This window comes from Panicum hallii, chromosome 2 (assembly GCF_002211085.1).
Source record: "Panicum hallii strain FIL2 chromosome 2, PHallii_v3.1, whole genome shotgun sequence".
In the NCBI taxonomy this organism is placed as follows: Eukaryota; Viridiplantae; Streptophyta; class Magnoliopsida; order Poales; family Poaceae; genus Panicum; species Panicum hallii.
This window is the reverse complement of record NC_038043.1, coordinates 41,535,662-41,561,193: the sequence shown is the minus strand read 5'-3', so window position 1 is coordinate 41,561,193 and position 25,532 is coordinate 41,535,662. Positions and strand designations below refer to the sequence as shown.

Genomic DNA, 25,532 nt, shown 5'->3' with positions numbered 1-25,532 from the left:
GAAGTGGAGGTCAATTAGTGTAGGCAAACACATCATAAACAAACCACCTCATCTTTGTAATTTACTACGTATTTATTTCATGTTTACATCGTGAGAGTTTCAGATAAAACAAAAACGGGCTCCATGCCCAAGTCCTCGCGTAGCCTTTGAAAATGAAACCAAATCTGAAAAAAAAAATACGGTGACATTGATCTAATCCGCAGCCAAGTCCATGCTGGAATTCAAAGACAATAATAATGTTTGAAAATCTGCACGGAAGTTACTAGCCCAAACACCTGCAAGCCCCAAGAATCTGACTTGGAATTTTCTCCCCCAGTACGTCACCAGATACCGAAATAAAATGGTAATATCCTTGCAAAAAGACGAAAAAGAGTACTAGTATGGACAAAGAAAAAACGGAGACGTTAATGAAAACTAATAAAATAGGGTAGTTTACTCATCACGGGGATGTTGGGAAGAAAAGGCACGATCTTATCCGCAGTGGCGTTCGGCTGGATCGGCACGACGACCAGGGGCATAATCGTCCAACCGGACTCGTTGCTATCTTCCAAAAGAAACCCTCGATCGAATCCGTAAAACCTCACAAGCCAGAGCAGGAAAAGCATTCCAGTTCATCCATCTCTCTCTCTCTCTCTCTCTCTCTCTCTCTCTCTGGGGTTGAGGGCAACAAAGACGACTTGGTGGTGCCAAGAAACAACTTTTGGATTCGGGGAGCGGCTAGATTCATCACGGCGGTAAGTAACACATTCACTTATCTATTAATTAGCATGTTGATTGACCCATCGGCTATGCTCTTGATCGTAGTTCCTGATGTCGTAGGTTAGGAAAGAACGGTTTTTGCTCTTAGATTGGGAAAGGAACTATATTTGGAGCAAAAATATAGTTAGAAGTTTGTGATACCTGGTGTTCAATTTTTATTAACGCAATGTAAGGTCATAGGTGTTGGCAAAACCCAAAATGATGTAACAATTTTATTATCGTTCAGAATTAGATCCTTCAGAATCAGGGAAGGAACTATTCCATCACCTAAAGCAATAAATAATCCCGCACGAGGTGGACGCGGAAGGTGACATGATCCATTAACCTGGCCTTGCTGAGCGCTGGCCAGGCTGTATAAGCTGAAAGCAAGAATGAACTTCGTTTCCGGTTATGCAAGTCTGGCCAACTTCTTATCCAGACTTCCAAACATAATTGTGCTACATTATACAAGTTTGGATAGAGTCCAAATGCAGCTTACCAATCACTACCTTAATCAGTATGTCATGTTTTATATAAGTAGATGTATGAAACGGTACCTGTGTTCGGTGTCTACCGTACTTAGTTGGATCATAATCGAACCAATGGAGTTAGAAAGATAAAATAAATTGTTTTTGATTTTGCTATATCTTTTTCTTCAGAAATTAAAAACAAAATAAGAAAAAGAAAAACTATTAAATCTATCAGAAAAATCTCCTTAGAAATACTCAAAATTTTAAAATGTGTTTAGTTATTTAACTTAAAAGAAGATGTGAATCAACGAGTTCCATTATCCAATAGCAGTATGTAATACTCCCTCCATATTAAAATATTTATCACCGTTGATTTTTTTTACAACTTTGACCATTCGTCTTATTTAAAAATTTATTACAAACATATAAAAAGTTAAATCATACATAAAATATCTATAATAGTAAAGCATATCACAAATAAAGTAGATGGTATTTACATAATTTTTTTAAATAAAATGAATGGTTAAAGTTCTAAGAAAAATCAATGACCATAAATGTTTTGATAGCGAGTGAGTAATAAAGACCAAAGAGGATCACTTGCTAACAGATAAAAAAAAATCAGCAATAAGCGCCTGCTGGGCCACCCCTCGTCTGCGTCGTCTCTCTATTTCTCTCTCCCCGCTGCCCCGCTCAACGGGTTCACCTCTCTTTTCTCCGTCTTCCTTTCCTGGCGGCGACGACTGGGCTGGCGGCGCCCTTCACCACATCTTCGCCGGGTCCTTTGCCGGCGACGAACCCACTATTTCTCTCGCCGCCCCCACCCTTCCCGGGTTTACCTCTTCTCTGTCGGTCTTTCCTGGCGGCGCACTTCGGCCTTCGCTGGGTCTTTTGCCGGCGACGAACCCACCAGGTATGCCTGCGGCCCGCCCTTTCTCTTCCCTTCCTGCGCTCCGAAACGGAGCACCCCATACCCTACTGTAAGCTATTTATGCTCGATCTGACCCAGTTACAATTTGTACATGTATATACCTACTAACTTCGATTTTTTTTGTTAGTCAAAAAAAAACTTCGATTGTTTTGCAAAAAAAAAGTATTGGTACACCTATGTCCTATGCTGGGTGGGATATCGATATGAAAAATATTCTTCCTTTTAGCTTTGTTTTCTGTGAGCCTGCTTAGTTCTGTTCTTATCTCACTTGCGGACTGCAGTTGCAGTTGCATTTAATAGTCGCCTTGTTGGTAGCTATACCAACTCGAATTGGGGAACTTAAGTAACTGAAATGGAACATGAAGGCCAATGAGCATATGAACTATAAACAAGAATATAAATGAGCCTATATATTTGGTTTATAGACACAAAATTATGTTGTTAGCCCAAAACCCCTAAGATTGGTGTCATAACAAAAATATACAGTTGTCATAACAAAAATATACAGTTATTTCTGTCTTCTCCAGACCCCAGAATTCTCCAAAAAATTGGTACACCTACTTGCTGATCTGACCGATTTCTCACATGGTGGCTGTTATGTTTAACTCATGGATTCACCATTACTAGGCAGCATCATATGCTGTTTCCTTAGCAAATTAATCATCAATACAACAACACATGGAGGATTCGATTCCAATAATTTCAGCGTGTACCTTTTTGCAGTATTGGCTTGGTCACCATATCCTGATTTCCATGCCAAATGCTATATGTTGGCAACAATCATTCTGCACTAGATTGTAACATAACATGTAGTAGACTAAATTTTGATTTAATAGCAACGCCAGTTGCATCTGACACGCCATTTCTAAATAGCATGAGCAGGATTGGGATAGCTCAAGTTTCCTCTGACCTGACCACCTTGCCTTGTCTGTGTCACTATTTTGATATAGGACAGATGACATATCTCACCAAGTAGGTGTTGAAGTTTTGGTATGAGCCAGATCAGCTGGCATGATGTCATGTCCTAATTGGCATGTCAGGTCTGGCAGGTAGATAAATTGCGTAGCAAAAGTGATACGACATTGTAGTTTTGTGCTAATATTTGTGACTGGTGAGAGCAAATGATTAGTTCAAGTATTGTTTGCATTATGTTGCTGGAAGGTGGTCCTTGAATTTGTCCTTTTGTGTTATATTGGTAGGAGGGTGTGGCCCATTTTTTTAAATGATGATTGGAATAGATATTGTGGTCCTAGATGAGAAGGTAGATGTGGACATGTGGTATGTCATGGAACTCTGGAGAGCTCATCATGGGAAAAATAATAATATGCTTTCAAGTACAGCACTGAAATAACTACAGTGTAAACTTTACTATTGTGATTTCTATTTTATGTGCTTTGCATTTACTCCCTGGAGCAAAACATTATGTTTACATGCAGCTAGGTCATTCATGTTTTATTTTTTATCACAGTATTATTCTGTAGAAATCGCAAATCTAAAGGAGCTTTTGTTGTATTATGCGCCCGTTTATTTTTTTAAATAGATTTTAGTTGTGGGTGATCTATTATATTTATTATCTCATGAATTATTTATCCACTTTTATTGGTCAAATAACCTGTGTCCAAATTTCCAATTTAAATGAAGAGTAAATAATGTGAATCAGCTCAAGCCCATATCATCTTGGCCCATACTGCAAAGGAGTAGCAGTTAGTTACATGATTTTTTCCTTAACTATATCAATTGACCTGGATAACTCCTTGTTGAGGACTAGTATTCTCATTCCTTGTCTTTCACAAATCAAATTTGATTTTGAGTGTATATTAGCATGGGATTTTTTTTTTTAAAAAAGTTACAAATGATTTTCCAGGTCCTTTAGTTCAGATAATCAATTGCTATAATGTTGTTGTGCCGATCAGTCTAAAAGCTAAATGATCAGTCATCTATATTTAGCCAATTATTGGGCAAAATGAACATTAAACAGTCGTTTAAGCAGACACAGTTGGTCACTGTGTAGCATTTAAATGAGTCAAACAGTAGTGATGACCAACTGGGTTGAAGGATATTATTTTTATGTTTGAGAAATCAAACGGTGTGTGCTAGTATGTTCTTATCATAATTTGTGTCCCTAATAATGCACACAGATGTATGCAGGCAATTTGTTTTTGTTGTTGTAAAGGCCTAACTGTTCGTATTCTTTGGTCTCTCTTTGCAGGAATCATGGTTTTGAATTCGTATTCAAATCTGCTAGATATATGTAGTGAAGATGTATTTGACTTCCAACAACCTCTTCGATCTCTTCCTTGTATGGTGACTTCCCCTGGGAACATATCTGACCCTGATTGGGAAAGTAGTAATGGTAGCAATTTAGTTGGTTCTGCACCTCCCTGTTTGAAGAGAAAGATTGTTGTTGCAAACTTTCTTCCTCTGAACTGTATGAAAGATGAAGCTACCGGAGAATGGTCCTTTGCAATGGATGATAATCAACTTCTTGTTCAACTTAAAGATGGTTTTCCAATTGATAATGAAGTTATTTATGTGGGTAGTTTGAATGTTCAAGTTGATCCCAGTGAGCAAGAACAAGTTTCTCAGAAGCTCTTCAAGGAACACAAATGCATACCTACCTTTCTCCCAGCTGACCTCCAGCAGCAGTTCTATCACAGCTTCTGCAAACAGCACTTGTGGCCACTTTTCCATTATATGCTTCCTGTTTGCCATGACAAAGGTGAACTATTTGACCGCTCCCTTTTTCAAGCCTACGTGCGGGCCAACAAAATCTTTGCTGACAAAGTTATGGAGGTAGTCAATTCGAATGATGACTGTGTGTGGGTTCATGATTATCACCTCATGCTGGTTCCAACCTTTTTAAGAAAGAAGCTGCACCAGATTAAAGTTGGTTTCTTCCTCCACAGTCCATTTCCCTCGTCTGAGATTTATAGAACACTGCCAGTGCGGGATGAAATCCTAAAGTCACTTCTTAATGCTGATCTTATTGGCTTTCAAACATTCGATTATGCTCGCCACTTCCTTTCATGTTGCAGCAGGCTGTTAGGCCTTAGTTATGAGTCAAAACGTGGTCATATTGGTATAGAGTACTTTGGTCGAACAGTGAGCCTCAAGATTCTTGCTGCAGGTGTACATGTTGGCCGGCTTGAGTCTATGTTGAAGTTGCCTGCTACAATATGCAAGGTTCAAGAAATCGAGAATACATATAGGGGCAAGTTGGTAATCTTAGGTGTAGATGACATGGATATCTTCAAAGGTATCAGTCTAAAATTGCTCGGCTTGGAGCTTCTTTTGGAGAGAACACCTAAGCTTAGGGGGAAGGTTGTCCTTGTACAGATCGTTAATCCTGCAAGAAGCATTGGAAAAGACATTGAGGAAGCAAAAAATGAAGCTGTATCAGTAGCTCAAAGGATAAATGATAAATATGGTTCTGCTAATTACAGGCCTGTTGTCCTTATTGACTATTCGATACCGTTCTACGAAAAGATTGCATTTTATGCTGCATCTGACTGTTGTATTGTAAATGCTGTGAGGGATGGCATGAACTTAATACCATATGAGTACACGATCTGCAGGCAGGGAAATGAGGAGATTGATAAGCTCAGAGGTGCTGATAAGAGCTCACTTCACACAAGCACACTGATAGTTTCTGAATTTGTCGGTTGCTCACCGTCTCTTAGCGGAGCTTTCAGGGTAAATCCTTGGAGTGTTGAAGATGTGGCTGATGCATTGTATAGTGCAACAGACCTGACACAATATGAGAAGATTCAGCGCCATGAGAAGCATTATCGCTATGTTAAATCTCATGATGTTGCTTACTGGGCACGAAGCTTTGACCAGGATCTGGAGAGAACGTGCAAAGAGCAATATAGCCGAAGGTGTTGGACCACTGGATTTGGTTTGAATTTTAGAGTTATTGCTCTTTCACCTGGGTTTAGAAGACTGTCTCTAGAACATTTTGCTTCATCTTATAAGAAGGCTAACAAGAGAGTGGTATTTCTGGACTATGATGGGACCCTTGTGCCTCAGTCATCACTCAACAAAGCTCCAAGTACAGAACTGATTTCAATCCTTAACAGCTTGTGTAGTGATACGAAGAACACTGTATTTATAGTTAGTGGAAGAGGAAGAAATTCCCTAAGTGAGTGGTTCGATTCATGTGAGAACCTTGGTATTGCTGCTGAACATGGCTACTTCATCAGGTATTAATATAATGATCAAAGAATCTTTTATTCATAAACAGTTACATGATTTGCTTTCAGCTCCTGATTATTGACCATGTTTGTTCCGATAGATGGAACAGAGCAGCTGAATGGGAAGTAAGTTCATCGGGTCAGTGTTCTGAATGGAAGCTGATTGCAGATCCTGTCATGCATGTATACACGGAGACAACTGATGGGTCCTCCATAGAGCGTAAGGAGAGTGCTCTAGTGTGGCATTATCAGAACACAGATCATGACTTTGGCTCCTGCCAAGCAAAGGAGCTAGTGGGCCATCTGGAGCGAGTCCTAGCAAATGAACCTGTTGTTGTGAAGCGTGGCCATCAGATTGTAGAAGTTAAACCACAGGTTTGTACAATTTCAGAAATTCCACAGCTTTTTGTTGCATTTTGTGCCTAGTTGTTTGTTGAGGCTTGAAATATCTGTATAATTGCACCATTCCTGGACACAGGGAGTCAGCAAGGGCATTGCTGTGGACAACATCATTCGGACACTGCTCAACAATGGGGAAGTACCGGATCTTTTGATGTGCATTGGTAACGATCGATCAGATGAGGACATGTTTGAGAGCATCAATAAAGCAAGCTCCTCTGCTGAGCTTCCTGCCATTCCAGAGATCTTCGCCTGCTCCGTTGGCCCAAAGGCCAGCAAAGCTAACTACTACGTCGACGGTTGCAGTGAAGTGATCAGATTACTGAAAGGTGTAACAGTTGTGTCGTCCCAAAAGGATGCTGTCAGCCATAACCATGTCAGCCTGAAGGATATACTTGAGGTTGTCAGCTGATCCACAAGCAAATCATCTCAAACTACTTGGAGCAAACAGCAAAGCATGTTCAGTCTGCCATTCTCAAATCTCCAATGCCTGCAAGCTACGCATCGTTTGGAAACAGAACTATCACGCGGAGTTCGAAATCAACCAACATGAAGCATTGGCATCGATGATGCAAAGGCATCAGTGATCACAAATCGCAAGTTCCTCCAAATAGCATCGCCAATTCGCCACTGATGATGCAAAGACAGCAGCAATCACGAACCACAAGTTCCTTATTTGCAATTTGCAGGCAAGGCTGCTATTAGCGGGGTGATGTCTGCAATTGTAGTCGGGCCTGATGCCGAAAGGAGGCTCCTGTGCGGCAATCACAAACCACAAGTTCCTGAATTTATGCAGCGGGTATGAAAGCCCTCTGGACCTGCACAGCTCTGTTTGGTTTACCTGCCAAATGATTGCGTCAATCCATCCAGACTGATGCTTGCATTGTGCTGCCCTCAGCACTATAGACTCTATTATATTAGTCTGGATCTGGACCCCTTATGTACACTGTTCCTCTGTACAATACAAGCAGGTGTCAATAGGCGATTAGCGCCGCATCAGTAGTCTGCAATTCGCCCCCCTAGTACTATTGAGAGATTGATGGCTGTGACAGCGAAGTGCCGAAGGCTGAAGGCACATGCATGATCCCTGCTGTGTGAGGGGAGAAAGAGATGTTTACTTGCTTTGTGTGGCCAGTGTATGGCGGCCGTATGGTTAGTTGGCTGTACTCTGCACAGTGGAGTGTCGAGTACTACTTATTGCATGAAGCGAATGCTGTTGTACACGAGTATATCCAGGTCCTGTGTTTCTCCGCATAAAGCACCAGTGCTCTGCTCATGTGGGCTCAGATCTTCAGGAGAGTTTGCGGCCGGTATTCTGAGGCCGCCTGGTACTGGTTTTCGCGGAATCAGGCCAAAGATATGGTTTCTATATGCTTGCTTCATCAAAATATTAGGAGAAAGAAGAGATGAACCTGAACCCATTGAGTTCAGCTAGCTAGATGACACTGTCTGATTTGATTCGCCGGAGAAACAAATCGATCTTGGGACAAATCAAGTCAGAATCATGGACAATCCTGACCTTCCTCACCAAGGGGAGCACACGAAAATTCAACCCGCCCTACAAACTACCGGCTCACCAGCAGGCCGGTGCCGTCGTGCCGATAACGATGGCATGCAAAAAGGCTGCAACGAAAAGGCACGGCACACTCTCTTGCAGATGGCGCTATCTGCCGAGCTTTGCCGAGCTCGACGGATACCTCCAAACGGCGACACTCCATGCAACTTTCTCCCGCTTACTCTATCCCGGCCGGGTCCGAACGACGGTTGAGCTCCATCGGGTCGGTTGCTCATCAGGGAGCCGTTGAGATCTCGCCATGGGTACTCCTACTTTGCCTGACTGAAAAACAAGTCTGAGTGTGTCAAGTAGTGTCTGACAGGTCACAAGCTGCCGGATCAGGTCATGTGATCAATCTCGATCACAATGGCCACTAGATCTGACTGTCAGGCTGCTAATGGCCAAAATGGAGCCTCTAATCAAATAGATAAGGCATCTACAGTCTCTGCAACAACTGCCAGTCTGCCACGTTGGTGGTTTCTGCATCTGTTCGCGAGGTGCTAATCTAGAGGCCCCACAGTGAGATTCTGCATTGTTCTGTGCAGAGTCACACGTGCCCCCGTCGGCAGTCAGATACAGCAGCCTGGAAGAGGCTAGATAGGCTGCCCCCGGCCGTTTACCTCGCTCGAAAAGCCCTAAACAAACGTCCGCTTTGACCTGCAGATTAATCAACACTGAAAATCGTGTCAGGTCAAACCAAACCGGCCTCGTAACTAGCAGTGAGGAATCTCGACTCGTCCTGCTCCTGCAGTGAGTTGCAAGTTGCTGAGGTAGCTGCAGGCCGCCCCCACTTGGATACTCCTGTGCGTTCCGCTCCAGCAGTGTTCATCATGCATCTTCTCCAAGAGGTTGGTGTGGTCCTCTACTACTTGCTCTTGCCTCTTGCCCCAGGGAGTGACGCTGTACTGTGCAACTAACACATACAGGCATACAGCACAGATCGATAGGGCATGGAGGTCACAGGCCAGTCAGCAGCAAGCGTTTGCAGTTGCTGGTGGGTTTTATTGTTAGTAGATGGGTTAGCTGGCCACATCCACCTTTCATCAATCATTAAGAGGGATCATCCCCTAACCATGTTCTCTTCAACCTCCTCCTCTTCAGTCTTCACCATCACCAATTACTGCCAACAGTGAACATAAACGTGACAGGTTAAGTTCATCAAGGGACATGGACGAGACAGGTGAGAGGACACATGTCAAGCAACAATTACAGTGGGGGCAGTGGACAGTAATCTGACCGGAACTGAACTGCCATCTTTTTTTTCTGCACAGTACAAACAAGCCCGGGAAGAGTAAACGCGAGGATATTTCGGTAAAAGTACAAAAGTTCTAGGCTTTTTTGATGTGTGGAGCAGAAACCTGGAAACTAATGTCAGTTGTGTTTTTTTATGTCATCATATTGTACAAAAAGAGCCAAAAAGCAAGATCTCACCAGAAGGACGTTCTTTTTGTATTTTTGTTCGCATGGTTGCTCGTGGAACGATTTTACCGCCAAAGTTCTACCAAGAAACGCTAACCAACATGACATGCATGCGTGTATGTGTGTGTGTCGACAGATTGTCTGCGATCAAGTGTCGCCATGTTGTTGCCTCGTGTGTGCGCCCGCCGGGTCCTTCGCCGCCGGCGCCCACGGCAGGCCGTCGTCGGCGCAGAGGCTGGCGGGGAGACGCTTGCTGCCGCGCCACTGCCAGATCTTGGACACGGAGAAGCTGTCACCGCGCGCGAACACCTTCTTGCCCTGCTGCTGGTCGCCGCCGCCGCCGCTCGATGTGGTGCCCGCGCCGCCGGCATTGCCGTGCCTCATGTGGACGGAGACCAGGAGGTGCTCGTCGGCGAGCACGTACTGGTAGGAGCCCATGGAGTAGCACCTCCTCCCGTCGATGCGGCTGCTGTTGCTGGTGCTCGCCTCGGCGTCGCCGTCGGCGTTCGTGAACCGGCCGAGCCTGACGGGGAGCACGACGCTGCTCGCGGCGGCCGAGTCTGGCACCTGATCCTCCTCCTGCTGCTGCTGCTTCTGCTCCTCGACGTCCGGCCCGACGGACGGCGCGTCCGCCTTGGCGGCGGCGGCGAGGTGGCGCGCCGTGAGCTTGGTGCGGCAGAGCGGGCAGGTGGCGCTGGAGCGGAGCCAGACGTCGATGCAGGCGACGTGGAACGCGTGGCCGCAGGCCGGGAGCAGGCGGAGGCGGTCATGGTCGGCGAACTCGCAGAGGCAGACGGCGCAGTCGAACGGCCGGGCCGCCTTCTCCTTCCCCTTCCTGGTGGCGGCGGGGGCGGCGCCGGAGAGCTCGCCGTACGCGAACTCCGGCATCGCGTCGATGGCGGCCTGGTCGAGCCCGCCGCCGCCGGAGCCGGCGCCGTCCTCGTGGCCCGGGAAGAAGAGGTTCTGCAGCTGGCGCTCCCCGCCCCCCGCGCTGGCGTGGTGGGTCTTGAGGAAGAGCCTGCGCAGGACGTGGAGCAGGCCCGAGACGAGCAGCACCACGGCGAGCACCACCGTGACGAAGAGCACCGCGGGCGTGATCCTCGCCGCCACCGCCGCGGCGGCCGGGGGCGCCTCCCTCCCCGCCGTCGCCGGAGCGTCCACCGCCGGCGCCGGCGCCTCCTCCAGAACGTGCGAAAATCCACCGCCGCCGGCACCGAAGAAGTACCCATTGGCGTCGCCGGTCTGGGCCTCCCGCGCGCGAAACCGGCCGCCCGCCCGCCTCATCACCGCGGCCACCGCCATCTCGCCCTTCCTCCTCCCGCTCCCGCTCCCTCGGTCGCCGCCAATGCAGCCGCACTCATCCACGACGAGGGAACCGGACGACAGCCGCCTCTCCCTCCAGCCGCCCGGCCCGAGCCGCACGCACCAACCACCTATATAGACGGCGACGATCGGCCGGTGAGGCGACGAGTCAGTTGAGGCCGAGCAATCAGGCACCAAACCGCGGGACAAGAAGGCCCGGCAGGATCGAAAGCACCAAACAAGTCAACCGGCGAGGGAGCGAGCGAGAGCAGCCTGCTAAGCTAAGCTTCTCCGAAGCTTTGGATATGATATATCCCGCGCGGGCGCTACCCTGGTACCAACTCGCTCGCCGCGTTGGTAGGCAGCAGCTGACCGTGTCCGCTGCGGCTGCGGTTGGGACGGCGTTTTCTATTGCGCGCCCCGGCCCGGCCCCCGGGGGTGGCGGGTGGGAGTGGGGAGTGGAAGATGCCCGCCGCGCCGCTCGCCGGCATGTGAACGCAGCGGCTAGACCAGGACCAGCGGCGCGCTCGCCTCTGCTGGGCGGCCGCGGCCGGTCGGGTCGGGTTCGCGGCTGGGCATCGGGGGTAGGTTGGGTCGGGCTCGCCGGTCGCCTCGCTTGCGATGCACGGAAAGCGCGCGGGGGGAGTTAAGAGGGAACAGCATGTCAGCGTTGGGGGGTGGTTGGGCCGATGGCTGGGTCATGGACGGGTGATGGGCGCCCCTGCCGGGCACGGCTGCGCCACCGCCGATGGATGACAGGCACCATCCATCCATCCATGCGCCGCCAATCGCCATGGCTGGAATTTCGGGGCGAGACCGAGACCGACCGCGATGGCTGCGACAGCGACGCCATGCTGCGCGGGTTCACGGCTTCCGGCGCCGGGGTAGCCGCCGCAGGGGCGGGGAGCGTATCGACGTGCTCGCCTGAGGGCCGCCGGATCGATCGGCTTGGCTTTGGGTAACTACTTCGCGTGTAACCGCGATAGCTGCCATTTTATTTGCAGGGGAGCATCGGCTGTGGCAGAAAACAGGCCTTGAATTCGAAAGTTGGGTTCTGAAACGTAAATGAACTCCATGCGAAATGATTGAGTTCGGGACCCCGAAACCGTGCATGGTCCACCCATGAAACGCTATTATCTCACTGGAGTTTTGTAGCAAGATTTTGCTCTGGTCGATTCTGCACATGCTAATCAAACTACAGGGTACAGGCCACTCAGGCATTGCAGGGATCCTTGGATTGACTCATCGTTATGTTCGGTAAACTTGGTCACAAGATTTACCTCTGCAGGTACGGAAAAACACCGGTCGCGTCATCAAAGGAAGCCTCGAAGTTCCAGAGCTTGTTTGAGACAAATGGTTTCATTTAATACGGGGAAAAAAATCTGAAGAAGTAGCTTCGTACAAAATTCCTGAGTCGGGGACCTCAAAACCTACTACATCCATGGTTCCCCTTCGCATATGCTCATCCCTTCTCTCTCGTTTTCCAGTGAAATTTGGCATCTTGTTGGTCCTGCAGTGTGCGCGCGCTGCTCAAGTTACCGAGTGGCACGATGAGATGTCAACTGTCTAATCGCACAAGAGGCGTTGGATAATCAGCACAAACCCGGCCTGGTAATCGGTAACTAGGCAGTAACCACGCGGACTGTCCGTCACTCGAGGAAGAAAATCGTCGCATCAAACGGCCACCGAATTTCAAGAGCTTCTTCCAAACGGGCTCGCCGTACCGGGCAACCAGAAGAGCTTCGTACCAAACTCTGCCCAAATTTGGGGGTGGTCCGCCCATAATGGCACGCAGCCATCGTTGATCATGCGTCATCCTCCCGAGTTTTTCCACGGGGATCCGGTGTCCGGGCTCGTTCCGCGACGGGTGCGTCCGTCCGTCTGTCCGTCCGTGACGCCGCCCGCCGGCCGGCCGTCCGTCGTGCACCGCGGCCGGTACGGTCAGGCGGTCAGCATCTGGCCGGCCAGCTAGCGGCCGCCGTACGTGTCGGGACGGTTGGGTGGGGGTTGGCCAGGCCCGGCCCAGAGGCTGGGGTTCGGTCGTCACGTCGACCTGACCCCCGACGACGTCTCGGCTTCGTCGCCGCCGCGCGCTGCTGGACGCGATCACGCGAGGCAACAGGCAAGTAGTGCCAGGCCGTGGTGGCCGGTCACTGTAGCTCTCGCGAGCCACGCCAGCCGGATTCGGACACAGCGGAGTCAGGGATTCAGAGGTGATTAGCTGCAGTGCCATGCCATATTGCCATCGCTTCATCGCTTGGCTCGTGCAGCGGTGTGCACCCTGTTGGGCAGTTCAGGGCTCCCGACCCGGCTGGAGCATTAGAGCATCTTCCTACTTTTTCTAGGAGGGGATTCTTCTATTTTCTACGACTGTAATTTCGATGTTCAGCTTTAACAACAGCCCTTGTATCTCAGCTCCACTCTCTTATGATAATAGAAACCACCCATCAAATTTTTTTTACCTTTTGTTTTCTCCCTAGCATCTCTCGCGTCTCTCTCTCCTCTCCCTCCTCGAGACATCTATACCTCAGCGTTCCCCCCCCCCCAACAACGCATCTCTCCTTCTCTCTCTACCTTGCGTCTCTCTCTCTCCAGCCGGTTGAGGCCAGTCGATGGCTCCATGGCCCAGCTCAGAGAAGGACAGGAGGTCTGCAGGGCTCCATGGCGGAGCTCGGGGAGACCAGTGGCGCTCCATGGCTGGACTCGAGCGACCCGAAGAGTCCGGGGCGGAGAGCAACTCGTAGATCCAGGCAGCCGGTCCACTCAGTTGGCGGGGAATTAAGCGGGGGCCGGTGGAATCCAGCGGCGGAGCACGAGCTTGAATGGATTCCATGCACGTGCGGGTGAAAAACGGCCGCAACCACCGCGCAGGGCCTCCCTTCCCACCCGTGGGAGAAGGGGCGAAGGTGAAAACCTGAGAGCCTCCATACTCTACGGACCTAGGGATCGGAATAGATATTTTGTTGGAGTTAATTTTTGGCCATCTATTCCTATTTTTTGAGTATGGATTTGAATAGGGTTTCTGCTGGAGTTGCTCTAATATATTTGAGTATTAGGTTTGTCCTTGCACGCATGAGTACAAATGTGCCTGCATAGATGCAGTACCAGTATGTGTTTGGTTAATTAGTTATTGTTTCTGCAAAGTCAAACCGCAGCCTGGTTGATGAGGGCTAATAATCGATCTCCTGATGAGCTACTCGGCTGAGCGTACGTGCTACTCAAATTGCCGAGTGCCACGACTTTAGGGATATGTCACACAAGGGACCGTTGACTACATAATCAGCACTGGCGTCGTCAGCGACTGACCTTGGAATCGGTAACTTATTTTAGCGGTAACCACAAGGGATTACCGTTGCACTACTCATCCTGGTAATTAACCGGCAACCTTTTGGCAGTAACCGCATGCATGGGCTGGCTGTCACTGTTGGAAAAGGCTAGCCGCATGGCATCAAACGGCCCTCAAAAATTCAAGAGCTTCTTCCAAACGGATGCGTCGCACGGGAAGACCAAAAGAGCTTGTGACCAAATTTCTGCATGGACGACGGACCACCCACGGCGCGCAATCATCGTCATCGACCCCGAGCTGCTTTTCCACGGGAATCCGGTGCCCGGGTTCCTTCCACGCCGGGTGCGTCCGTCCGTGCCGGCCGGCCGTCGTGTACCGCGCGGCCGGTCAGCATCTGGCCGCCGTACGTACGTGTCGGGATGGTTCCATTATTGCATCGGCCGGGCCACGGGTAATTCGGGGCACTTCGACGGTCGATATACGGTTTGGAATGTTTGGAAGAGGTTCAACTGTTTGAAAGGGATTCTCCGTGGAAGATGATTCTTTAAGAGAAATAATTCTGTAGCTGAATATAATTTTTTTAATTCTCTAGCATAGACTTCTAAGAATTAAGAGAAACTACTTTTTCAACTTCTAGCCTCTTAGTTCATTTTAAAGAATCATTCCACAGAATCAGCAGATAATCATTTCTCTCTTAAAATCTATCAGTCAGGCAGAGCTCGTGCTAGATTCAGCAGAGAATCAGCTTCGAAAGCTCCGCAAAACGCAACCTACCTCGCGACGTCTCAACCTCTGTGGCCGCCTGGCGCTGCTGGCTTGACTCATAGGCAAGTAGCGCCAGGTCATCAGCTGATTGCCGAGTGGTTGACGAGGGCTAATCCGTCTCCTGCGGCTTTGCATTTCGGGGCCTCCACGAGTTGGGCGCATGATTGGGCGGCAGGCAGCCATGCATGCATGATTACGTTTTGTTGCATATGGAAACATGCGTGTGGACAGGGGAGGAGAGGGCGAGACTAACTGCTCGTCGGAAGTCAACTCTAATCCCATTTGATTTAATTATTTGTAGGGTGGCAGCGTTTTTTTTCGGTTTATTTGTTTTCTGGTTTTCGGAGTAGGCAGAAGTAGAATGAAGTAACATGGCACGCGTCGGATAGATGGATCATGGATGCATAGGGTTGACATGGTAGCTAGGCATGTCGTGCAATGTGTCAAGGTGACGGGGTTTGGAGTGTGCGCTAGGCATGGTTGGATAAGGCCATCCACGGCGACCAGGCGCCGCCGCCGCGCGCCACAAGTGTGAGAGGATTCTAATCACCATCACTAATGTTGAAAGGAAATAGTACACGTGCATTTTTTTTTTGTTTTGTTCATGATGCCCCTTCCCTATTCGTTTGGTGGTGCATGGAGAAGTATTCCTCGTCTTCTCCCCTATCAGCTCGAGGTTTTAAATACCTAGATTGCTTCTGGTGTATGCGTGTTGTCAACTAAATGCTCGACCGATTATTATGCTTCCTGTTTATACCACTAATGTTCATGAAGAATCATCTTTTTTTTAAGTAAGCAAAATGAAGAATCCTGAGGGGGTTATTTGTGGGTGGCCCCGTGAGACCGACGGCATGCTATTTATCTTGTGTACTTTGTCTAAACGTCAATTGATGCCTCTAGTGTAATTTGGACATCTTTTTAATAATGCTATATTTGTGAATTTCATATAATAATGTTGTCGTATTTTTTTCTAGGGGCGAATAATGTTGTCATATTTTATCTGCCGCGGAAGTTCGCAATCAAAAAGTTTTTTTTTTCTGTTTTACCTTCTGGTTTACCCGTTTACGGATGGAAGCAAGGAGTAATCTCAGCACAACGAGCAGAAATGTGTTCTGAATTAAGCCATTGGTAGTTCGGGACAGTATTTTGCATCTGATCATCTTGATCTCGACTTGCTGTTTGCGTACGTCCACGGAAGCAACAACACGCACCTAATTGCACCAGAAGGCATACATTTAAGGAACACCCATCATGTAGGTCGAGTATGGTTCAAGACATGATGCTTCCTAGCTGGTCGTCCATCATGTACATCTGTACACATTACGGGCTTTTGTTTTGTTCGTTTAATGCAAAATGGACCAGCAACCAAAACATACATTTATCAGCGAAATCTATACAATAATAATCATTTCTGCTTTAACAGGCTTTTGTGAATAATTAAGCAGGTTTATGTGTAGTACAATCAGAGAGTTTAAGGCTCGTATCTTGTAGGGCACTGCACGAGTCGAGTGCTCGGCACGAGTCATCACTCATGTTACGCTTCCAAGGGGAAGGACCTGTCGTCGTCGTCTTCGCGGATCGCGTTGACCATGCTGGAGACCTCCCGCATGGTCGGCGGCGGGGCCGAGCCGGGGGACTCGTCGACGCACCGCATGGCCACCTGCAGCAGCCGCACCATGCGCTGCTCGGAGGAGCCGTCGCTGCTGGCGGCCAGCAGCGCGCGGTCGAACACCTCGGCGGTCCACTCCTCCCGGATCACCGAGGTCACCCACCGCGCCAGCTCCGAGCCGTCGCCCCGCGCCGACGCGGCCTTCCCCGTCAGCAGCTCCAGCAGCAGCACGCCGAACGCGCGCACGTCGCCGCGGAGCGCGGCGTCGCCGCTGGCGGCCGGCGCCGGCGCGGTGACGCCGTACTCGCTGATGCACGGGTCCATGCCGGCCGTGAAGAGGACGTTGGTGGCCTTGAGGTTGCCGTGGGCGATGGGCCCGTCGCCCGCCGCCGCGGCCTCCTCGCCCGACGAGGAGGTGTTGGAGCTCGCGCCGTCGCCGCGCAGAGCGGTGTGCAAGAACGCCATGCCGTCGGCGACCTTGGCGGCGATGTGCAGGCGCGCCGGCCAGTCCACGGGACCCTGGCTGCTCTCTATGGAGCCTGCAGATTAGTATTTCGCAAGAGATGAAACATGGTATCCTAACTGAATTATAATTCACACAAGAAAATGATCCAAAATAAATGGCAATAATTATATTTCGAATGTGATTGAAAATTCAAGCAGACAGCATGCTATTGCTACGTATACGATCACTTATTTTCTATAACGATAATTATGTGACAAGTCTGCATTTACTAACCATTTGATGAGTTCGTTATCTTTAGGCAAGTTTTACAGAAAAAAATGGCTGCATTGCAAAATGAAATGGATGGACTAGTCTAAGGTTACGGCCTCATACTTTGAAGTTGGGCCGGAACAAAGCGAGTTGACGGCTGAATGCAGCCCAAACTAGGATTAGAGCTGGCCTGTCATAGATATGTATGTGTTCCTCACCACACAACTCGACTTTGGGCTGCACAGCTCGACATGGACCAAAAGATTAGCAGGCCTCGGCTAATTAAGCCTTTTTTTACATGAAATTGTTCGCTCTCTTAGAAATTTCAATGAAAAGTATTATTTATATATCCCAAACGGAACATAAGCAAATATGAAATGTTTGCACCAAAAGGTCTCATTTTCAAATAGATTTCCAAAAATACCATGAAGTCCGAGGTAATATCCGGCCCCAGCCCATCAAAATAATCCCAACGCATTTTGAACATCGGTCACCGAGTTTTCAAGAATCGTTTTTGGTTTTGTCACATGACAACTGCTTGAATTTCATTTGTAATTAAATTACATTCGTGCATAACAAGAGAGCCTCAGACGCGCAAAAAGAGGTCGCGAGTGAAAGAAGGTTACCGTGCAGGAGCTTGGCGAGGCTGCCGTTGCTCTGGAACTCGTACACCACCAGCTTCTCCTGCATGGCGCAGTAGAACGCGAGCGGCGGCAGCACGGCGGGGTGCTTCGCGCGCCCGACCCGCTCCATCCGCCGCCGGAACGCCTCCTCGTCCACCGCCGCGTCCTTCACCCGCTTCACCGCCAGCGCCGCGCCGCCCGGCACCACCACCTTGTACGAGCTCCCGAACCGGCCACGGCCCAGCAGCTCCGCGGGGGACTTGAGCAGGTCCTCGAACCGCAGCTCCTTGGCCGCGGCCGCCGCGGCGGTCGACGTGATCGACGCCGTGCGCAGCACCACCAGCGACGCCGACGGGACGCCCGCCGCGGCGGCCGCGCTCTGCTCGGCCGACGTCGGCAGCGAGTAGGCCAACTTGCTCGGGCTCACCGACGCCGTGGTGGTGGTCGTCGTCAGCCTGCTGCTGTCGTACACGCTTCTGCCCCTGCCACCGGGCTTGGCCTTCCGCCCCAGCTTGCTCCGCTTCTTCTTGGAGCAGATCTTGTACAGGACGAAGGCCAGTATGGCGGCGCCGAGGAGGACGTACCCGAGGTACATGACGATCTTAGGCACAGTTCTTTTCTTGTGCCTGCCCTCCCCCTGCCCGTCGTCGTCGTCCTCCTCGGAGATGGAGCTCGGCGGCGGTGCGTTGAACGGAGCCGTCGGAGAAGTTGCCGAAGGGGACTGCTGGCACGGATCGAAGAAGGGCCCGCCGCACATGCCGGCGGCGTTAGGCCAGAAGCTCGCATTGCCGAATCTTTCAGCGTTCTTGGGAATTGGCCCGGTGAGGTTGTTGTTCGACACGGTGAAGTTTTGGAATCCGTCGAGGTTGAACTCCGGGATGGTGCCGTTAAAATGGTTGTCGTTCGCCATGAACCTCACTAGCTTGCCAAGCTTGCTGAGGCCGGCGGGGATCTCGCCGGAGAAGTTGTTTCCGGAGACGTCCAGAACCTCGAGCTGCCCGAGCTGGGCGAGGGAGGTCGGCAAGCTGCCGGAGAGCTGGTTCCCGCTGACAAGCAGCTGGGTGAGGCCCAAGCACGCGGAGATGCCCGCGGGGAGGCCGCCGCGCAGGCTGTTGCCCAGCAGGTTCACAACGCGGACCGCCGGCGCGGCGCAGAGCAGGGCGGCGTCGATGGTCCCGCTCAGGCCCCTGCCTTCCAGCAGGATCTTCTTGATCTTCCCGAAGTTTTCGCTTTTGTTCTCGAAGCACCTGACGGTGCCGCCCCACGAGGTGGTGCCGCCGCACGGGTCGACCGACGCGTCCCACCCCAGCCTGAGCGCCGCCTGCCCGTCGCCCCCGGCGAGCGCGGTCAGGAAGTTGACGAGGGACTCCCTCACTTCCTGCGATTCGCCACCTCGCACCACGCAAGAGCAGCATGCGAGCAGAACTACTACTAGTGCTGCTGCAAGCGCAGCGAGAAGCTTCGCCATGAAGGCACCCTGAAGGTCCAATGCTACGAGCTGGATGTGGCAAGTGCAATCACGATGGCCGCAGGGAGTTTGAAGCGGCTGCACGCGCGCGGGTCAAAAGCTCGCGGGCCAGCCGGGCTCGTTCGAAGCGGACGAGAGGGCGGATGCCACGAGGCAGGGGAAGGTCCGGAAGCGCCAGGGGCGGCCTTGTGCGCGTGCCGCGGCCGGGCATCGCAGGGGACAGGGAGGTGCGGCCAAGCGGCAGCGTTGGAGGCGCGCCAGGTGCCGGGCAGACGCCTCCGTCCGCGTGCGCTGGGCTCTGGCCGGCAGCGCACGAACAGGTCCGACGTTAAAAATATTATTGTTTTCTGAAGATCGACAGGAATCTGGCTTGAGGCTGCTGAGTTTGACACATGTCTGAAGCTGTTGTTATTTGTGACTGGTACAATTTTAATTAGAGAGATCTGGTTGTGCAGTTAGTTGGCTGGCACTGATGAATTGAGTATGACTTGGTCAGGGGTTGGGTTTGCAAGGTTATTATATCCCAATAGCAAGTAAAACTCCTCACTGAAAGCGTAGCTAGTTGTTTTAAGGACCCGGAACATTTCCGGCATGAGGAGACGGGAGTGCAGGCGAAACCTAGCTAGGTGCTGGTACTCATTGATCGCTCCCTGCGTTCCAAATTATAGTTTATTTTAACTTTTCTAAATTTATAGATTTTAATATACAATTAAACATGCATTATATTATATGTAGATGCATAACAAATCCTATAAATCTAGAGAAGCCAAAACGAACTACATTTTAGAACGGATGGAGTAATAGGCTAACACATCACACTATCATTCGGTGTCTCTAGATATTCTACTCCATCCATTCCAAATTGTAGGTCGTTTTGATAAATCTAGATACTAGCCTTTTGCTATGCACCTGGACAAATATTATGTCTAGATATATAGAAAAATATAACAATAAATACTATTTAATCACTTACTAATTGGTATTCTTTTTTTTCAACTAGTTTGCCGAATTTTTTATAAGCAATAAGTTATGTGTTCAGAGAGGATTACCAAGTACCAATCCAGTGCAAAATCGAACATACTGGGCTTTCATGGCCCCCAACTTGGAGCCTATTACGATTTCAAATGGGGCAGATCTTGGAAACTCTTGCCCTTCCTTGAAAAGAGAGAAGAAACAAGGCCCATCTGTTTCCGCTTTGTACGCTCGTGGAGCAAATCAAAACTCGGAGTATACAAGTTCATCAATGACAAAAGATTGTGCCCTTTCTCATGTGTAAAAATCATTTCTTATTGCAAAGAATAAAGTAGTTCAGCACGTAGTAAAAGCACGACGCCTTTTCACACTTTGGAGAATAGACCTACGAGTATTTTAACTCTAGGTCCCCTGTGTATATCAAGTATCAAAACAGTATCCCAGCCGATCCGTATGAGTTTTATGCATTCCGTCCGGACAAGCTTGCTGCCCTCCCTTGCCCATGCCTCTTACCAACGATGAAGGAGAGAAATGGAAGAGGGAGGGAAAAGAACATAAAAGAGGAAAAGAATTAAGAGGGTGTTTGGTTCTGTAGGGGTAAACTTTAGCTCTCACGTCAAAGAAAATTTTATTATGTAGAAGTATTAAATAAAGTTTAATTACAAAACTAATTGTAGAACCCTTGAATTAATTTGCGAGATGAATCTAATAAGCTATATTAATTTATGATTAGTGGGTGGTTATTGTAGCATCAATGTTGCAAATTATAGATTAATTAGGCTTATTAAATTCGTCTCGCGAATTAGCACCAATCTATTAAAAAATATAAATATATTTTATTTAATATTTTTAAATGATAAAATTCGCGTTTAGTGTGACGAGACTAAAATTTAAACGTCCAGAATCAAACAACGCCTAGGGAGGTTGAGGAGGAGGACCTCCTTTCTAGGCACGCCGCACGCCGCACGCTGCATCTGCCGGTTTGTTCCTTCTTCCTTCACAGCGACATTCACGACACGTGGTTCTTGACTAATTCCTCTATTTCAAAGCATAGATCCTTCTAGTATTGTACTAAGCTAAGTTTTCTCAACTTCGACTTAGTTTATAGAAACAAATATATTAATATCTAATATCAAATGAATGCACCAGAAACATATATTTTACGGTAGATTAAACAAAACTAATTTAATTAATGTAAGATGTTGGTAAACTGTTTTGTAAACTTAGCTAGAGTTAGAGAAGTTTTGACTCAGGATGGAATCAAAACCCCTATATGTTAGAATAGAGGAAGTACCGGTCCATACGCCCTCGTTGCTCATGCTACGACCGAAGGATATTAAAAGTTACATTATAAGGATACGAAACGATAGGTAGAATACGATCGCATAGCTTATTATATCTCTAGTTCTAACATATTTTTAGGATTGAAGCGACCGTTTACGTACGTACAGTTTGCTGAGGCTTAGTACAAACAATCCATCAAAGCGTGTTCATATTCTCACGCCTACGCTTAGCTAATAACCTTATCGCACGAGCTTTGTTTGTTGGATACGAGCGAATCGGTAAAGCACCACACGAGCGCATACGGGCAATCTCCTCACGCATCAATGGCCGAATGATGTCGTCGCAAAATAATAAGAAAAAAGAAAAGAAAAGAAAAGAAAGAAAATGCCCGAATGATGGACGCATGGATCAATGACCATCTTGTCCTGCACTGTGCAGTCAGTGCTAATGTAGACGTACACCCAGCTTGTGGAGTGCAGCTGGAGTTCGTTGTATCAGCACAGCGCCGCTGCATCAATCAGACAATCAGTGTCTTGGACAGATCAGATCAAAGAATAACAATATATCTGGATTCGGGTGATTAAAATGTAGATCCGTCACATCGGATGTTTGAATACCAATTAGGAGTATTAAATATAGATTAATTATAAAAATAATTATATAAATGAAGACTAATCCACGGGATGAGTCCAGTAAGTCTAATTAATCCATCATTAGCACATACACAACATGATAAAATCATAAACTAATTAGATTTAATGGATTCGTCTTGTGAATTAGCCTCCATCTGTGCAATTAGTTTTGTAATTAGTCTATATTTAAGTACTTCTAATTAGTATAAAAATTCGATATGACATGGAGTAAAGTTTAGTCGGGGTGATCCAAACGGACCCTAATTCACGGGCCGACCGCTACCGTAGTTGTCCAAATCAAACATACTACAACTTATACAGCAAAAAATGCATAATTCAGTGGGTGTACATTTTTTTTATTAGCTGGATGCATGCATGGTTGTTATGCATAAATCGCATTCTTCAGATCAACATCTAATCAACCAAAACAACGCAAGTCAGCAGTCTTGGTGCAGACCCAATGGCCATAAAAAGTTGACTTGCACGTAGCAATGCTCAGGCGACATAAAGATGGTCAAATTGGCATTATGAAGCATGGGTGTGTGTGGCATTCGTTTAATACCTAGTGACAGTACTAAGCTGATCCCATGACATCCCATGCCACTACTCCATCAGCAGCCAAATGTCACCATAAAACTTTTAAGGCCCTTCTGGAATACGGGACTGGAATGAAAAAAAATGCAGCATTCATATCGACCACATGATAAAGAAGAAAACTGCTTATCAAGCATTTACATGAAAAAGGAGGAATAATGCAGCAATCCTCATGCCCTTTCGATAGCTAAATAAAATGCTTCCTTCGTTCAGAAATGTTTGGTATTATTCTAGAATTCACGTGGTTAAACTTCTTTAGCACTAAATTCGGCTGAGCACAATATGAGACTCGTCATTGGCATTGGCTTGATTTCTTCAACCCCGATCGTTTGCGTGTGTGCATTGCTGCCAAGCGCATGCACAGAAGCAGCGCGGCGCCGGACACGCAAATATTGGTGTGCGGCCGCCGGCCATCCCAGCTAGGCTTGGCCTTGTGCAGGCCGGCCGCTCGCTGGCCGGTCTCGGATGCCAACGTGTGAGAGACATTGCCCATCTGTCAGGCGTGCACAATGGAGAAGAAAAGCAGTCCATTAGCCAATAAACAATTCATTCAGCTACCCTTATACACTGTGCAACCTGGCCATACAACAGTTCATAGTAAAAGGTACTCATATGCATATGAGCAGTCCATAGTATGCATGTATATGGGCAGCCCATAAAAGATAAACAAATATTAGTGTCTCTCTTCTCACTCACTACTCTCTCTCTCTCTGGATTAACTTTTACTCAGTCATAGGACCTAATGAACTACTTGCTTTGACTTTCAACATTGTCACTCTGTGTGGGTCCCATCCATATAGACTACTTGGTCTAGATACATTGGAGTCGCCCTACAAAGCTACAAACGAATGCATCCAAATGACTGCACGTGGGCGGCGTAGTACACATACGTGCGAGCGAGCGTGCACATACACACACATCTCACCTAACTCCTCAAGATGACCGTGCAACGATTGGCACGTACTGTACGATGCATCCTCGATTGATCGATGGACGGCCACGCATGTGCATGCTTGCTGTCAGAAGTTAACACGCGAGCTGTGGCCGTTACACGCCGAGACAAGTCGTGTACTGTGCGCGGTACGTGCTCCAGGCGCGATCGTGGAGTGCAGCTGGAGCTTGTTGTCTGCAGTTCTGCGTATGCGGTTGTAGCAGTACGTGCGGTTTTTTGCACATGATGAACCGGATTAGAGGACACAAGTAGACCGCGGCCGTTGGTCTAAATCAAACAATAGTTGCATGCAATTCATGAATATATTCATCCGATTTCACTTATTCATAAAAAAATCAACAAATTCACCATATGCATTCATCAAACTTCAGAGTAGCATCACAAATTCACCATATATATATCTTGACAACGACTACCCGATACAAACAGGAAACCAGGAATTTGTAACCAAATTTACTATGAATTTCAAATTCCACCATGAATTTTGAGCCAATTTAGAATCCCACCATGAATTTCTAACCAATGCCATCACAATTTCAACACACACAGAGGAAAGGAGGAGACATAAAAGAGCATCATGGTCGGGTGCTCACAAGCGGCATGCGTCAGTGCCGGCGAGGGCACGATACACACGAGGAGGGATCCCTGGAGGGCTCAATGCATGAAGGTATGACGGTAGGGCTAGCGACGGGAATGGGCTCCATGTGTGAAGGGACGGTAGGGAGGGTTCGCGCTGGCTAGTGGGCAAAGGGGAGGGGTGTTCACGGGAAGGATCGAAGGATGGAGGGCGCGAGGCAACAATGGAGGAGGGTGCAAATCAGCAACAGAAAAGGATGCGTGTAGTAGGAGATGAGGGTGAGGCAGTATCATCGACGAGGGCTGAGGTGAAGTAACCTTTACGAATGGACAACCAAGGTTCTAGGTCAAAAGGATCATTGGACAGTTTCATAGCACCATATGCTTAACACGCCTTAGCTATGGACCACGCGTTGTTGCTGCTAAGATGTACTCCAATGTGCTTGCTTTGGCACCACCGTGGTCGTGGTGCACTGTGCGTGGAAATAGCCTAGAGTATTTTTATAATTAGAGATTAAAGATATTTTTTATTTTCTACAGTATTTAAAAGTAGTTGTAAAGAAGTATGAGCAAATTCTTACTTCACTAAAATATTTCAAATTAATTTCAAATAAATCTTAAAAATCAATTGAAATTATCAACAAACTAAAAGCAAGACTAAAATGTGCGTATAAACATTTGAATTTTTTCTTCAAAATTTGCATGTTGTATTAAAATGTATGAATGTAACCGTATATATATTGGTTTTAATTTAAAGATTGATTTAAAAAACATGTAGTTCAAATGTGAAGTAATTCCAATAAATAGAAAAAAATTAGATTTAAAAAATACATATTATTTTTAAAAACTTGTATTAAATTATTTTCATGGACAAACATTTTGAATCAGTATTGCATTAATTTTTATGCAAAAAAGATCAAGTTAGCTATTAATCATCTTTGAATCTTGTTAGAAATGAGAGAGTTGACTATGGCTCATTTCTAATGATGGTTTCTTAGAGAACCACAAGAAAAAATAACCACCACTTCTACTGGCCGTTCTTAAGAAATTCA

At 48.0% G+C, this 25,532-nt stretch overlaps 4 protein-coding genes across 5 annotated transcripts; 2 read left to right on the top strand and 2 right to left on the bottom strand.

Annotated features, from left to right (window-relative positions):
• Positions 1-578: 578 nt before the first annotated feature.
• Positions 579-8,737, top strand: LOC112881717 (probable alpha,alpha-trehalose-phosphate synthase [UDP-forming] 9). 2 transcript variants are annotated; one of them, XM_025946545.1, is made up of 4 exons: positions 579-734; positions 4,346-6,338; positions 6,431-6,704; positions 6,808-8,737. In XM_025946545.1, the coding sequence occupies exons 2-4, from the start codon at positions 4,351-4,353 to the stop codon at positions 7,138-7,140; spliced, it is 2,595 nt and encodes an 864-aa protein (XP_025802330.1). In that variant the 5' UTR covers positions 579-734; positions 4,346-4,350; the 3' UTR covers positions 7,141-8,737. The 2 variants fall into 2 exon arrangements, with proteins under 2 accessions (XP_025802330.1, XP_025802329.1); XM_025946544.1 differs by lacking the exon at positions 579-734 and adding an exon at positions 1,852-2,118.
• Positions 8,738-9,476: 739 nt separating this feature from the next.
• On the bottom strand, positions 9,477-11,673 carry LOC112881718 (RING-H2 finger protein ATL46-like). Its single transcript, XM_025946546.1, has one exon. It carries the CDS (start codon positions 11,002-11,004, stop codon positions 9,850-9,852), a length of 1,155 nt encoding a protein of 384 aa, XP_025802331.1. The 5' UTR covers positions 11,005-11,673; the 3' UTR covers positions 9,477-9,849.
• A 2,737-nt stretch (positions 11,674-14,410) lies between these two features.
• LOC112881064 lies at positions 14,411-17,214 on the top strand. The gene is made up of 2 exons (XM_025945771.1): positions 14,411-14,632; positions 16,603-17,214. The coding sequence occupies exons 1-2, from the start codon at positions 14,411-14,413 to the stop codon at positions 17,212-17,214; spliced, it is 834 nt and encodes a 277-aa protein (XP_025801556.1).
• A 688-nt stretch (positions 17,215-17,902) lies between these two features.
• LOC112881063 (probable inactive receptor kinase At2g26730) lies at positions 17,903-19,470 on the bottom strand. Its single transcript, XM_025945770.1, has 4 exons — positions 18,715-19,470; positions 18,475-18,639; positions 18,006-18,063; positions 17,903-17,913 (listed from the first exon to the last, which is right to left on the bottom strand). The coding sequence occupies exons 1-4, from the start codon at positions 19,468-19,470 to the stop codon at positions 17,903-17,905; spliced, it is 990 nt and encodes a 329-aa protein (XP_025801555.1).
• Positions 19,471-25,532: the final 6,062 nt, after the last annotated feature.

Excerpts from the sequence above, each read along its gene's own strand:
- LOC112881717 (XM_025946545.1), top strand. The coding sequence starts at position 4,351 with ATGGTTTTGAATTCGTATTCAAATCTGCTAGATATATGTAGTGAAGAT. Across the intron at positions 6,339-6,430 it reads GAACATGGCTACTTCATCAG|ATGGAACAGAGCAGCTGAAT; the intron begins GTATTAATATAA and ends TTGTTCCGATAG. Across the intron at positions 6,705-6,807 it reads TTGTAGAAGTTAAACCACAG|GGAGTCAGCAAGGGCATTGC; the intron begins GTTTGTACAATT and ends TCCTGGACACAG.
- LOC112881718 (XM_025946546.1), bottom strand. The coding sequence starts at position 11,004 with ATGGCGGTGGCCGCGGTGATGAGGCGGGCGGGCGGCCGGTTTCGCGCG.
- LOC112881064 (XM_025945771.1), top strand. The coding sequence starts at position 14,411 with ATGGGCTGGCTGTCACTGTTGGAAAAGGCTAGCCGCATGGCATCAAAC. Across the intron at positions 14,633-16,602 it reads CCGGGTTCCTTCCACGCCGG|GGGAAGGACCTGTCGTCGTC; the intron begins GTGCGTCCGTCC and ends TACGCTTCCAAG.
- LOC112881063 (XM_025945770.1), bottom strand. The coding sequence starts at position 19,470 with ATGGCGAAGCTTCTCGCTGCGCTTGCAGCAGCACTAGTAGTAGTTCTG. Across the intron at positions 18,640-18,714 it reads CGTGCCAGCAGTCCCCTTCG|GGGGAGGGCAGGCACAAGAA; the intron begins GCAACTTCTCCG and ends GACGACGGGCAG. Across the intron at positions 18,064-18,474 it reads CCGGTGGCAGGGGCAGAAGC|GAGAAGCTGGTGGTGTACGA; the intron begins GTGTACGACAGC and ends TGCGCCATGCAG.